This window comes from Haplochromis burtoni, unplaced genomic scaffold (genome assembly GCF_018398535.1).
Source record: "Haplochromis burtoni strain Fernald_Lab_line unplaced genomic scaffold, NCSU_Asbu1 Contig_662, whole genome shotgun sequence".
Classification (NCBI taxonomy): domain Eukaryota; kingdom Metazoa; phylum Chordata; class Actinopteri; order Cichliformes; family Cichlidae; genus Haplochromis; species Haplochromis burtoni.
In genome coordinates, this window is record NW_024583023.1 from 100,766 (window position 1) to 116,561 (window position 15,796).

Sequence of the window (15,796 nt, forward strand, 5' to 3'; positions counted from 1 at the left end):
GCAATAGAGTAAAAAAGCAATTAATGCTGGTCTCAGACACCCCAAGACTCATACAAAAAACAGCCAGAATACAGAGGTGTAGTGCAGGGCCACACAGAGAGAATCTCATTAAGAGCCAGATATACAGTATAAAGTTTATTGACATGCTTTAACTTAATTGAAAGTATGTGTGTGTGTGTGTGTGTGTGTGTGTGTGTGTGTGTGTGTGTGTGTGTGTGTGTGTGTGTGTTAGTTATATAGCCCTTTCAGAGTTTGATCCAAATATAGCCCTCATAACTAGTCAACAGAACAGGCGTATTAGTCTTTATAACATTAGTCATGCAGAATAATGTATTCTGACTGCAGTTCTACAAGATGCATTCCATTCAGCTGGCTCACAACAGTCTGACAGCTCCTACCAGTACGGTGCACATAATAACACGAGATGTGTCCTGATGTAAAAGCAAAGTAATAAATCTTTAATTTTGTTGTTGCACACATTTATGCAAGTCTGTTCCAGCTTCTTTCACAGGCTTAAACATGGCAACTCACTGAGTGTCTGACTCCTCAGTTGAAATCTGCTTTCAACTTTCCTTTTTGTTTTATTCTGTGCTAGCTAACCACTTGGTTTGCAGCTTCTGTCATAACGACAAATTAGTTTGTCATATGTAGTATTTTATACCTGACACAATCTGATGGGATGCATCATGAAGCTCTGAAAAAACAAAACAACCAAGAGTGTTTCTTTGCATCTTCATCCACTTCTTTTCCAGTGACATCACACAGGTGAAAGATGGCTGTTTTGATTTAATGGTGTTGAGTGTAATTGCTCTTGAATCTTGGCCAAATCCGAAGAACAATTTATGACTGTGAGCTTTTATCCTGACACTGAGCATTTGGTCAGAGAATCAGACTATCATCTATATCCCTCTGTATGTATCTATGTATGTATAACACTGTATTGAATTAAACTTGCAGAAGAGCTTTTACCATGTACTCTCTAACATACGGCTTTAAAACCTCTCAGTTGTGGATTATTTATTGTCATTATCTAAATGAAATAGTCAAAGTGCATGGAAGAAAAAAACCTTGCATTTGCTACATGTTTTATAGCATTGTGTTTGTGATTGTCTGTGATTCTCGTTTTCAGCTCTCTGAAAATTCCAACGCCTTCCTCAACCGTATGCTCAATAGAGACACCATCACCAGAATTAACTACAAACGTAAGATGCACAGTCTTTACCTGACACACACATATACACACTTATTCTTTTTGTCTTTAGATGAGCTAATTCAGTTCAGAACATTTACAAACCTCTGGTTCTTGGACTAAATAAAATCTTGAAAACTTTATATGTACTGTATATAACCTTCTATGATGTTTGCTTCTTGAATTTTCATCTCTATATAACCATATATACAGAAACATAGGGCCTCACTTTATTTTAGGTCATCATCATTCTACTTGCACCAAATCTTATGCTGTGTTCAGACCAATGCAAAGTTTTTGAGCAGAGTGTTAACAAGTGGCACAATGATGTAGTGGTTAGGACTTTTGCTTCTGTCACAGTCTGGCGAGGGCAGACTGTATGAATTGAAAAAAGGACCCAAAATGCAGACTCCAAGGAACAGGGAACAGAACTTGAATGTTAACAAAAAGCGAGCCATTTAATTTGGCTGGTAAAAAAGGTACAAACAAAAGGGCAAGGCAAACTGAAGCAAAATTAACACAAACCTAAACTGGGAAATCTAAAGAAACAATAAGAAAAACCTAGACAAGGAACTTGGAAACATGGCGTGGACAACAGACGACCTGACAATCACACACTGAAAACAGAGGACTTAAATACACAGGAGGTGATTAGGGGAAGTGGGAACACATGGAGGAACAGCTGACTGACATGAGCCTAATGACAGGACAAGGGAAGTGAAACTAAATACAATGAACAAAGAACACACGACTCCTTCAAAATAAAACAGGAAACATGAGACAGACATGATAATACAAACTTGATAACATAAGACACGCAGCATGAAATACGGAGGGTGAGGGGAAACTCAAATACAGGGGAAGAAAACACAAGGAGTCTAATAACCAAATGAACTTAGATAACCTAATGAACAAAATAAACTCAAACTAAAAACGCGGGGTCAAAAGACCCAGGATCATGACAGCTTCTTTTGCAAGTAGATCTTGGATTTGAAGTTTACGTCTGAGGACTTTTTGCAGAGCACAGTCTACATTGCAGTTTGTACATTTGTACATATATGTAAATAAACAGCAAATGACTTTATTTCTCTGCAGTTTCTTTAGATTGTGGCATAATATGTTTTACTTTTTAGTCTTTTAACTTTCTTCACTTTGATAGACAAATTCAGTGTAAGTGATTTCTTGATTCATCAGGTCTTTTGACAATAACTCTTGGCTGTGGCTAGTGAATTTGAACTTAGTTTTCCAAAAAAAAAGAGGTTATTCACAGTTTGTGAATGATTTAACAGGTGGTAGGTTTGGACTTCTTTCTCTGAATAAATGTAATAAACATTTAAATACTGCATTTTGTATTTATCTTTGTCTAATACTTACATTTTACATTACAGTGATCTGAAACATTTAAGTAAATATACAAAAAGTGATAAAATTAGGAAGGCGAATACTTTTTCACTGCACTCTAGAGGTACATTTTGAAAATGCTTCAACTTCAGTTTAGCCTCTTACTTCATTCTTTATTCCAGCTATTGGTCGGAGTAAGTAAAGGTAATTGTTCTTTCATTGTCCTGGGTGAAAGTGAAACGGTCCGGAAACAGTTCACTAATTATATTCATGAAAGTAACATGAAGCAAAGCTTCACTACTGTTTGGTCTGAATACACCACGACGGACTTAGGAGTCTGTCCTGAACTTCTAAAGCTGCTACACAACAGTTCATTCTGACACTACAAAATCAGTCTACATCTTGTTTTACACAACAATGCTCCCTGATAGTTAAATCTGTCTTCAGAAAGAAAGCTTCATTAATTACATATGAATCAGTGCTATATTGCCCAAAATCTGCTTTCCAGCCTCTGCTGTGAAGATGTACAGTCCTCTGATGAACTCTCTTCCTGTTAATGAGGCTAAACATAGCAGAGCTACATAACAACCACACAGACTAACCACAAGACATCCATATGCTTATCCTTATTCTCCGTAAACCTAGGTTATACTAATCTAAACCAAGATCCAATTCAAGTTAATGTTGAGGACTACCTGTGGGAACCAGCAGTGAGTTCTTAAATTAGATGTGACTAATGTAACTGATAATAAGAACAGCAACTATATTTGAATAGCACTTCATAAAAAGCACAGTTACTAAGCGCTTTATTATTTGGACAAAAACAAATATGTACATGTCTCAGGATGCAGACATGCTTTCAAACATATGGTGTCATATACCTCCCCAAAAACTGAGCAAATGAAGGAAAAGGAAACAGTATGAGTATCGATTCAGCCAACCTAATGGTCTTAGAAAGGCTATTCCAAAATTTAGAAGTTGCATGGTAATCTGGCCATGTGATAGATCTGAGCTGTACATTCACACCACGATCCTAACCTTTGATAAATGCATTCCTGAGCTTTTTACCCACCCTGGCTATTAACATCAAAGTCCATAACCTAAACCAAACCTTATTCTCATTTAACCCTAACCCTAATACTTTAAAACAAACCTTTGAAGGTAACTCAGAAAGAAAAGACCAGCAATTGCTTTACTTCTTTTAAAAACTAATAATGGTCCTGAAATAACCCTATGCAAGCAGAGAAATCGTGGATCAGTCACTTCAGAAAGGTTTTACACGGACTTACACTCACCAGCTTCTTTATTAGTTAGATCTTGCCAGTGCTGGGTTTGACTCCCTTTTATGTGGTTCATTGCGTTGCTGGAAATATTCCTCAAACGTATGATCCATATTGACATGATAGCACCACACAGTTGCTGGAGATTGGCCGGCTGTAGGAGGAACTGCCCAAAAAGTGTCGGCGTGGGCCATGCGGCAACCCTCCAATTGTAGGCCATGTTTGCCAGTCAACACTTTATTTATTGTGTCTAATAAATTCAGTGAGGGTTTAATGATGTAGTGAGGAGTTACCCTAACCATTTCTTACCCAACCCTAACCCTTACTTTATTCCAACTTTACACCAGGAGTCTGAGTATGGATACTTCTGCTGATTCACTTTCATGTAGTACCGCATACTTAGGTTTGCAATGTTGGACCATGATTGTCATACTTGCTATTATATAATATGAGATTTGTGAGTTATAGTGCCTCTGAGCACACAGTGAAGCTGATAATTTAACATGCATAAAATATGCCTCAGCACATTATTTGTACCAACAATACCTGCTAAAAATGTGCAGATGTTAGGTTGACATATAGCCTCCTTCTGCCGGGTGAAGTTGTTTGTTGGTCCTTCTCTTTCTATTACATGGCCAACACAAGTGTGCACTTAGCATTTTGAGTGCTATGAATACACCACCTGGGTACTCAGAGCACTTGCACATTCAAAATAGTGGAGTTTTGGTATAGACATATGCAACTGGAAAAGCATGAGTCTTTATATTAAAATGTAAAGATGTATCTTGTATTTTTAAAGTTCTAATTTAACTGTGATAATATGACGAATGCACTAAAAGACGCACATTTTTCTGTTTTTCATTTGACTGGTGTCTCTGTTAATAGGTTAGAACATAAGCAAACTTGCACACACAGCCTAACGGGCTCCCCTGCCATTTTTCTCTTTTCTCTAGACGATGCCTTCTTATTGATGGGTCTGAACATAGCTGACCTCTACCCCGACACCACACGTTATATCACCTACGAGGGCTCCATCACCATTCCTCCCTGCTATGAGACATCCACGTGGATACTCATCAACAAGCCAGTCTACGTGACACAGATGCAGGTATGAAAGTGTAGCACAGGTATCTGGCGTCTGGCGGAAAAAAATGACTTGTATTGTGTTGATCGGGGAAGAAACTTGATTTCTAATTTTCTTGCTGGCATGGGGTACAAACATGCCTCAACTGCAAATTACACCTTCATAACCTGCAATTTTCAAACCGTCTGTTTTTCCCTAAGTGGTTTAGATAAAGCAGGCTGTTGTAACAGTAACGTAATGAAACGACAGAAAACAAACAAATCCACTTTCTTTATCTTAAGGTCTAAAATAAAAGCTCGATTCAACTGTGCTGTTGTTTTTTTTTACAAGGTCCTCAAATCATTGAAAATCCTTTTGTTTAAAAACAGAGTAAAACCTTCAAAAACTAACTAGTGCTGTAAACACAATGTAACGGGAAAAAACACCATGACTTCATGTCCACAATGAAATCAAGAGATGCACAACTCCTATTCTTCTATTCATTGCTTCACTGTAGCAGTACTTTTTCAACCACGTCTGCTCTTGATCAGATAATAAAAGAAGAAAAAAATCAGTTTTGTTACAGAGACATCAATGCAAGATAAACCAGGGATGAGATATATTGCAAAATGAACTTGTCCTACAAGATGTTTGTCAATACAGAATCCAGGATGCCCTATGCTATTCTAGTTAATATAAAAGCAAATAATGGCTGAGGCCCCTGGAAAGTGACACGTATCACCACAAGCACCACATCCCAAAAAGAAACTATGCTGAGAAAGAAAATGGTAAAAAATTAATCTCTGTCTCGCTTCCACAGCATACCTTTATCCTGTCCTCCTTCTCCCACCCCAACCAGTCGCAGGAGATGGCCCCGCCCCTCCCTGAGCCTGGTTCTGCCGGAAGTTTCTCCCTGTTAAAAGGGAGTTTTTCCTTCTCACTGTCGCCAAAGTGCTTGCTCATAGGGGGTCATCAGATTGTTGGGTTTTTCTCTGTATGTATTATTGCAGGATCTACCTTACAATATAAAGCACCTTGAGGCGACTGTTGTGATTTGGCGATGTATAAATAAAATTGAATTCAATTGAATTGAAAATAAAAAAGGACTATCATTTCACTGCTGGAAAGAGTGTTGGCACTCAAGTTACAACATTTCTGCTAGACTGGTAAGGTAAAAGTGATGAACCCTGATAAATTGAGCCAACTGTTACCGACAGTGCTGAGATGTTTTCTTGGTTAGCTTTTTATTAATGCTGTGGGACAAATATAATTACTCTATGTGATTAGTGCTTTATATCCAGCTGTAAACTGTGGGATCATTGATAGTCACCTTGAACAGACTGTGAATAGCTCACAGGGCTAATAGAGAGAGACACTCTCACATCAACACCTATTGATCACCTGTTTCCTTTTTGCATTATACTACAGAGCTGGGCAGCAAAACAAAAATATTTGGTAAAACAATTTTAATTACATACAATAATTACAAAAAGTAACTTTAACCTGTGAGGTCATCGGTGATGAAACCAGCCCTAACTATGAAGTCTAAGCCTATGTTTATCAGGAAAGCAAAAACAAGTTGTTTTTTTGTCTCACAAATGTCAAGACTTGTCAAGAGATTAATTAAAATCAAATGAAAAATGATATATTATGACAGTCAAGCTTAGAGTCATAATCAATGATGATTCAGATTTACAGGGTCAAACTATATGAATTAAATACCTTGACCTTTTCTGCTTGGTCAGAATAGTTGCTTTATACTGTAGATCAAATCAAATATGCAATCTGTAGACCAAGAAGCTCTGTGTCAGAGTGCAGCACATTACAGTCCAGCACAGCAAGCGCCTGCATGCATCAGTGAAATCCCACACACTATGTGCCATTTATTCTGACTGCATTCCCCCTGTTCTCATTCACCTGTCTTGTCTTCTCACTTACCTGTCATCCACTTTTAATCTCTCTGTCTTTTATCTTTATTTTCACTTGCTTTTTCTTTTCCCTCTCTCCAATATCTTCTCCTTTTTTTTCTCTTATGCATTTTTACCCCCCCGTCCATCCATCTTCGCTCTCCACTCATCCATCTTTCCACATCATGCCTCTCGCGCTCAGTTTCATTAAGGCCCACAGTAGAAAATGTGAATCACACATTTAATAATGCATCCTGATTACAGTTTTACAAGTAGGCTCTCACATACAGACAGTGTATAACAACCTCATTCGTCTGCCCAACATAACAACTACTGACAGTGATTTGGTTGGAAAAAACAAATACACATCGATGGTAAAGCATAATAATGAATCTTTAAGTTTTTCGTTTCACATATCTCTATGGGTCTTAAATCGAATGTTTCACACGCCTGAACATGACAACTTAGTGGTGGTGTAGGAAATATCATTAAAAACATATTAAGAGTAGCTGAGCAGTCACCGTGCACACTGCTGTAACAACCAAGCGGACCAAAACTGACATGCGGCTGGATTAAAATTTACAAAACGCTGGATTTGTCTCATGGATGCCGAGTTTGACACGTGTTCTGCACAGTCTTCAGTAATACATACAGGCTTTCATTCGTGAGCACCTACTCCTTTCCATCGCTTCAGTGTAGGCTGCAGGGGGTAATTGGGGAGACTCCCTTAAGCTGACTCAGTTCAGTTCATTGTCATTGTGAATTGTGGCAAGTGGCAAAAGTGACTCCTCGATTGGTGGCACATGCTGAAGTTGTGCCATTTTTTCTTATTGTGCATCTCCTGATTTTTGTAACCTTGTGTGAGGCAAGCAGGTTGGACTCAGAGATATGTCTGTGCAGGGGCAGCACAGGGGAAGATTGCTGTTGAAAAAGATGTGATGTTCGGCAGAAACCTCCAAGAACACTTTGTTCCTGTTTCAGTGTTATAATAGTCTTCATCTGAACCCATCCAGTGTCTCTGAGACCATTTTGTTTTGTAGTTTAGCACTGCCTGCAAAACTGTAGTTTGGGGGCTTTTTAACACAACCACTCCTTTGGGGACAAAGATTGTTAATCATCAGTATGTGCAAAACTGTAATGAACTAATTACTTTACACCAATTTGTGAAATTAAAATTTAAAGTATACAAAGTAAGTATTAAAAAGTATTTTAAGGTAGTATTAAAAATATCATCGAGTTAAAGGAGCTAAAATCTTATTATTGAACAGTTGTTAAAATTGTTCATGCTCTTCAACTACTAGAAGATTGTGTTTCTTGTATGATTAACAGGCATATTAGTAATATAGTGGACGTTTTGATTTGACACAATAGAGAAAGAACAAATGTATTAACGACGGCTTCGTTTAATTAGGTGACCCAGTGAGCCATGACAGTGAAAAAACAAAGTGAGTGCTCCCCAAAGGGAAAGACAATGTGACAAGTCCAAATTTGTTGAGTAAAAAGTTGAGAGAGATCAGCAAAAATATGAATTCTAATAATTGATCATTCAAATAGCGTATTTAAACAATTAGAGATGAAGCCAGTGGTTTTGACAGTGGCACTGTCACTTGAATGAAATTATGAAATCCTTTTGATAATTCTTTACCAGAATTATCATAGAAGTATGTAAAAATAAAAAAATCTAAATAACAACTGAAGTGGAAAAGTGCATGAACAATAACCTTTGTGCCACAGCCAACACTATTACCTTAGTAACAGCTCCCAACCACAACCCACCACAACCGGTTGCAGCAGATGGCCCCGCCCCTCCCTGAGCCTGGTTCTGCTGGAGGTTTCTTCCTGTTAAAAGGGAGTTTTTCCTTCCCACTGTCGCCAAAGTGCTTGCTCATAGAGGGTCATATGATTGTTGGGTTTTCTCTGTATGTATTATTGTAGGATCTACCTTGAAATATAAAGTGCCTTGAGTCGACTGTTGTTGTGATTTGGGGCTATATAAATACAACTGAATTGGACTGAATTACATTGAATTAAGTTGAATTGAATTGAATAGTAGGCCTCAGATTAAAATATCAACAACATACAATTCAAGGGAATGATACAAACAGTATAAACACTAAATGTATAATTTGATCATTAAAAGGCTGGTGAAAAATTAAAGCATGAACAGAAAGATTTGAACCATTGAGCTCTACACTGAAGAAATCACTTTGGCTGGGAACCCTTTGCTGTAATCTTTTCATGAGAGGGAAGGCTCACTGCAGATCCAAGCTGTTCTGTGTGATCGCTTTGTTTTCATGTGGTCTTTTCCAGGGTGATTAGGAAAGTGAACACCTATGGGAGATTTGGCTAATGTGTTATGTGGGATTGATTGTCCTGCATAGGGAACCACAGAGAGGCGGGATTGCTGGAACTGACAAGGGTTCAGAAGCATCCTTTCTTTCCACATGTAGTCTGACGGCAGTGATGTTTAGCGTAGGTAGAATGCTGATTTGTGGAAAAGTTGGCTTAAATAGGAAAAGGAACGACAGTGAGAGGAGAAAAAGGTGACACGCTAACACTTAGGGTGTTTTCACACCTGTGCTGGTTCGTCCCCCTTGGTGCGGTTTGCTTTTGCAGATGTGTTCATCTATTCATCTCTGTGTTCAATCAGCGCTTTGTGCCATTTTGTGTCTCCATCAGTTTGCCCTCCTTTTATTCTTGGTTTCCTGTTTTTTTGGGCCAGCCTTTCGGGCTTTTCTTAGCAGCGTAATTAAAGCTTGCTTTTTGTTGCTAGACCTGACTCATTTTGACACACACACACAAACTCTCACATAACATCCCCTTTCTTTATAACCATACCATTTCCAGTGATGGTTTCATAAAAGTCATGCAGTCAGAACTATGATGCAGGATTTTATATCTGTGTGGGGAAAAATCTTTTTGGGCTGGTCTGCATTATAATCCTACCCTGTATTTATAATACTGACAGCAACAAAACCCACAAAAGCAAAATTACCTCACGTGTCACATTCACTGGTTGTGAGCCACCTCCAGGTCCGTCTTTTTGTTGGCACCACTGTCTCCAAACCATTCATCATACCAGGTCTCACGATTCACTTTTGCTGCTCTCCTTATGCCACAAATCACCCTGGAGGGTGATCCTGAAGACCAGCAGCACCGGATCTGCACGAGAATTTAATTCTTTATGATGTGCACAGATTTTAGGGTGAATGATCCTTCCTGAAGCGAACCTCCCCATTCCCGTTTTGGGACCAGCAGTAGGAATAAACTGGCTTGTGGCCTTCCTGTGGCTGGGTTTGAGTGTTTGCACCATTTAATGAGCTGCAACCACCAGAAAAATACTACAAGATTGCTTCACAACTCATTTGTTGCACCAAAGTTATTCTGCACTTTTCATTTTTTTGGCCTCTGATTCTTTTAAATATGTTGAGCAATATTTGAGGTTTATTTTGATGTAGGTACGTGAAAACTGTATCAAATTCATCATATCTTCAGCTTAATGACAAAAACTTGTGGTTTAAAAAGTGATTATATTTAAGGTGTTTAAAAAAAGTTTTGAGAGCAGGTCAATAAGAATAAAGAGAAAAAACTCTCACCTATAATCTACCAGTTTCAAATACTGTCTGCATTAGAATTCTTTTTTCTATATACTATATGTTATATTTATGCATGTGAATAATACTGACATAAATCTGGATTAAAACAAACATGTATCAATGAAATATTTAACAATATTTACATTTTTTCTCCTAGCCACTTAAAATGCTCAAGGTTGATGAGTCAACGAAGCACCACTCAACATTGTGACTAAATAATCTGTGCATGCTCATGCTCTTTTCTTTATGTTAGAGCTCTGACTTCAGAATGCTTGAGGTAGAGAAGAAGAGCATGATGTGGAAATAAGGGAGAAAAGAACTGTGGTGGAGGAGGCAGGTGAAAAACAGAAAAAGATCTGTGGTACAAGATACAAAGAATAAGATGGAACAGTGTGTTTCTCCTTCCACTCAGCCCTGTGTGGTTCTACATGTGTGCTCACTCGTGTTGTTCTAGTCCTGTGGTGTTGACTGACTGATTTTCTTTTCCAATTATATATTGACTAGATCGAAATCACTGTCTATAAATCATTCAAGGTTTAGTGGGTTCCACAAATAATACTCTGAATTAATTCTGAATTATGTTTTTGATGATCTCCCCCAAATGCAGGTTGTCCTTTTAAAATGTGATGTAGGCATGGCCAAAAAATGTATGCATTTTCACGTCAACATGTGGGACACTTTTTTTTCTTTTAAATGTTTTGAGCTAGGGCACTGCTTCCACTGAAACTCCTCACTGATACTAGTTCTTATCACCAGCGATGTTTCTCCACACTCTTTGAAAATGAAGCTTTTGTCTCTTCTCTATGGCCAAGTTTAAGGTCTGGGGTGAAGTATTGAGAATGGGACTGCTGGGGAGCAGCAGCAGTTCCTGCTTAGGTAGCTGTCCACACCACCTACAAATAAGCAGAAGATGGGTGGATAGACTAGCATAGTGCCACTAGAGAAGCTGAAGATGAACTCAGGACATTTTAGCTAGCTCTTGAACTAAGATTTGATCTTATGTCTCCCACAGATGCACTCCCTGCGCCTCCTCAGCCAGAATGAGCCCTACAAGATATTCCTTAGTATGAGCGACAACACCCGGCCCACCCAGCCTTTGCTTCAACGCTGCATCCGTACCAATATCAACTTTAGCAAGCAGGGCCGTGACTGCCCCAACAACCGCGCCCTTCGTCCACAATACAGAGGTAACTCACAGGGTACAGAAAGAGGGAGCGGTGGTTTTGTTTCTGCATGAAGAAAATGCCAAGTATGATTGTGCTTCTCCTTTTCAGCCTCTTAAGCTAATCAAGGCAGCTATTACAAGCTTGTGCCAAGACTGGGGATATATTTAGGTCGCTTAGGTCATTGAAGCTCATCAGGCCCCACTCATTCCCTTTTCTGGGAAACCTTTTAAACCTGTGGATCATGGGTAGTAATAGAGGGATAATATTTCACAACAGATATTAAGTTATTGCTGTGAGATTTATAAAGTTACACATAGATAATCTAGACACATTTCAGCCAGTGTAGTGTACTGAAATGAAGAATAACCTACTATAAAAACAGCGTACTATATAAACAACATACTATAAAAGCAGCAATGATGGCTTAATTTGTTATAAGCTTAAACATCATGATAAAAAATGAGGATCTGCATGATTTCTGTGGTCGTTGGTGCTTTTCACAGGGGGATACATTAATTAATGTAGTGAAAACAATCTCATTAAATGTGATAATTAGTTACATGATAAAGTGGTGGCACAACAAATTACAACAGGGTGTTGTACTGTAGCAAAATAGCTAAGACAGCAGTGCACCTGCACTTTTTTATTCTTATTATCTGAGTCCAAAGCACACATGCAGTGCATAATATGCGCTGGTCTGTTTATACACATTAGTTTGAGAAAGTCAGGCAGTGCTTTGTGAGAATATAAACAATAGGTAAAAAAACAGGAGCAAAAAGAAAGGACATCAAAATTAATGTGTATGTGTGAAAAAGTGCAAATGTGTTGTCTGTACCAATGTAACACTGGAAGCGTTAAATTAAATTAGAACTGGTCCAACCAAGAAATATACACCAAACTTGGAAGTGTGTCCTTGGATCCTTCAGGAATAATAACAGCTGACAGCTTCTCTTTTTTATGAATCCAGTGAAGTTCACGATATCCTCCACAACTAAAACCAATGTCATGTTCTCTACTACCCCTTTGATATTGGCCTGTTGGAATATAGAACCGAAACACTCAAGGTCAAAGAGCAAAAAAACACAAACAGCCAGATTGTAGGCACAGAGTAAAAAAACACAAAACAGTAGACCAGCAGACTGAATAAGCACATATAGAGAAATGACAGGTGGGCCCAATGATCACATTCATTTAACTTTTATAAGTATTTTTTTTTTCATTTACATTGAATGTCAGAAGTTTCCTTTGAACAAGTCTGCCCCCCCTTTTTTGTCAAAAAGTGATCAACTCCCAAACTACATGTAAACCAAAGCATCTCTGAAATGAGGTCAAATAATGGGCGTCAGTCTCCAAGAGAAAATCCTGAAAGTATTTTCTATCAGATTAAATGGGTTCCATCTTGAATTTGACATCATCTTAACTGTGAATCGTGTGGGTATTTGATTTTTCCCTAATCACTCCCTAGAGGAGCTTTTAGAAATCCCAACAGTGTTAGTCCAACCAATGGAAGCAATTGGATTGTTGAGATACCTTTGAGGAGATAGGTGCTCAAAAATAAAAAGAGGAGGACAAATGAAGCTTTTATAGTGGATTAAATCTTTGTTGAATTCATGGTTATATTCACAGCAGCTTTCTGTCGGTCATTTTTTAAGAAATGTCTGTAATGTCTCTGCGATTTATCAAGAATAAACTTTCTTGATTGCCCAGTAAAGAAGCGCTGACAACCTTTCCTCTCCAGCAAATGCTGTCAGATGTGATTTTTCTCCACACTTCTCCACTGACAAAAGATGGACACCAGAAATTCTCCATGTCTAATCATCTGCCTGCCTTTTCTTTTCAGTGTTACAGAACTGGGCTTCACAGTTAGGAATTCCTGTGTTAGAGGTCTGTTTCCCAGTTCTCCGGGCCCATCTGGCCATGTGGAAGGATTATAAGATTTCCCAGATGGAATTCTGCTCTCCTTTAATTAATTTTGTCCAAAAGAAAGATGGTACGCTTCAGTGCTTTAATGCTCTCACAAAGTAGAGAAAATATGATCAACAGTAGCCTCAGCAAAATTCAACTGGCAATTTTATACGCTGCAGCCAGGTCCTTGTCTTTCTCTGGCAATGCATTTGAAGCAATTGAAGTCCCTTGGAAGACTGTTTAGGTGATCTCCAGAAACCAGAAACACTCAGAATGGCTGCTCTTTGTTTTGGGGGTATGTGGGAATATAGTATTTTTTTAGACTTGCCAGGTTGCCAGTAATTGCTATCAAACAAGACAAAATATCTCAGTTTCTGTGCTTTTTTTTTTTTCAACTCAAGGTTAAACTTCAAAAACGGTCTCCAATGATCTTTTATTAAATGCGTTCCACTTCCACTGTGTGAGACTGAGGCACTTGGCTCCTAAATTTTTAGTGAACCACTTCTCCACCAGTTTACCCCCTAGTGTTTTCCAGCTGTGGGGGCTCCTGTATTTTTCATCATCATCATCAAAAAACAAATACAAAACAAAAAACAAATGCGTAAATGAAAAAAAAATGTTTTAGTACACTATCACTTCTTCTAAGTGTTCTTCTGCTTGCCACAGAAATGCCAGTACTACCAGGATCAAGTATTATCACATTATTAGGATAAATTGCTTTGTGTGAAAGGACAGGGCTGCATCAGTGAAATGCTGTAGTGAAGAAGGCTCACTCTGGCTTTAGTCTTTGTTTTCTGACCTTTGGTTCCTTACAAACTTTTTCCTCTCAAGCATCAGACATGCATCAGTGTTATTTTCTAGTCTGAATCTGGTTTTCTGGTAATGGTTGTTTACGTGGATGTCCCTTTTGGTTGAAAAGTGAAATGTTAAAAATGGTCTTTTTCAAGCCATTATAACCTAATTTCCGCAGAATTTTAACTTTAATCGTTGAACTAAATTGCAACACAGTTCAGATCTCTAACAAGGTCATCATAAAAGCCTTTTTTTCCACAAACTTTTGTTCAGTGGGGTTTTTTGTCTTGTTTTTTGCGTTGCAGCTTTCATTTCTACTCTTTATTTGAAAAGCACTTATAATTTACCACAACATCTCTTTTCTTTTTTGATAAATATAATTATAAAGCCATAGTAAGTAATGATAGAAAAAATCAACTAATGCATAATACAGACTTTTTTCAATGTGTTCATGTGTTATTCTTATTTGGTCAGGGACCCAGTATCACTCTAAAGCTATTTTTACATTTTTTTAAAGCTTATCATATTTGATACATGTGTTTTTGTGAGTTTTTGAGACTTCTATATCATCAGCATGACCTTTTTTTTTTACCCTCAAAAAATGATATAAATTGCATGACACATTTTTAATGACTAAATTGCAAAAATATGGCTAATGTAGCAAATTTGATACAAATTAAAACTCATATATGCAGATTAGAATTTGCTATATTTTATATATATATATATTGTCTAAAGGTTCAACAAACAGTCTATTGTCAAAAAATTAAAGATTTCTGGCAATTATTTGATGGTTTAGGTTTTAAAGGATTAACCTCTGCACTCTGAGATACTTTTGCTTTGAGTGACCTGAAAGGAAAGTAAATGAAATATTATTATTAAGAGGAAATAAGTTGCATCTAAACATGCTAAGAGACACAGCACCAGCAGTTTGGTAATCCCTATTAGATACACAGCTCTGGGACTCCACATACCGACACTGAAGCTGACTTTCTAAAATTCAAAAGCACGGGGCAAGTCATCTAGGAAGTCATGCTCAAGCTTTCCCACCTCAAACAGCCTTCATGTTAAAGAATTAATCCAAAACAAAACTGATAATCTAAAATTTTAGATACGTCAAAAGGCAAACTCGAATTCAAAAAAAGGAACATTATACCTACAACATAGATGTGGCTTTATTGATTAGTTGCATGATTCTGGTCTCACACAGAAGACCTTGAAGTCATAATCTGAATTATTCAGACAGTCAGCAGTTTACAAGCAGACTTTCCAGCCGTTGGTTGCATTAGGTGTGAATGTTAAAAAACACTTAGAAAAAAGTGCTTGGCTGAACGAGCCATGTTGTATAAAGTGCTTTGAGTGCTTGTGTAGAAAAGTGCTAGAAAAGTTGTTGCTGGTTTGCAGATTTCATTGACATACCAACATCTCTGACAGGAAAATCCATGCAAGCCTCTGCCTTTAGGTTTGTCCCTTTAGTGTTAAGTCCAACTCTGAATGGCTCAAAAGGAATAAAATATAAATTTTTTCAGTGGAATAGTCATGGCGCTGAGATGCTGT

The 15,796-nt window shown here is 37.9% G+C and overlaps 1 protein-coding gene across 1 annotated transcript in view; it reads left to right on the forward strand.

Moving 5' to 3' along the window:
- The window catches only part of LOC102313552 (carbonic anhydrase-related protein 10), a gene marked incomplete at its 5' end in the record, with an annotated part of 62,990 nt that overhangs the window by 37,568 nt on the left and 9,626 nt on the right, over positions 1-15,796 (forward strand). The window contains 3 exons of the mRNA XM_014329990.2: positions 1,130-1,202; positions 4,764-4,918; positions 11,389-11,563. Of these exons, the coding sequence (XP_014185476.2) occupies positions 1,130-1,202; positions 4,764-4,918; positions 11,389-11,563 (403 nt within the window). The remainder of the gene's footprint in view (positions 1-1,129; positions 1,203-4,763; positions 4,919-11,388; positions 11,564-15,796) is intronic.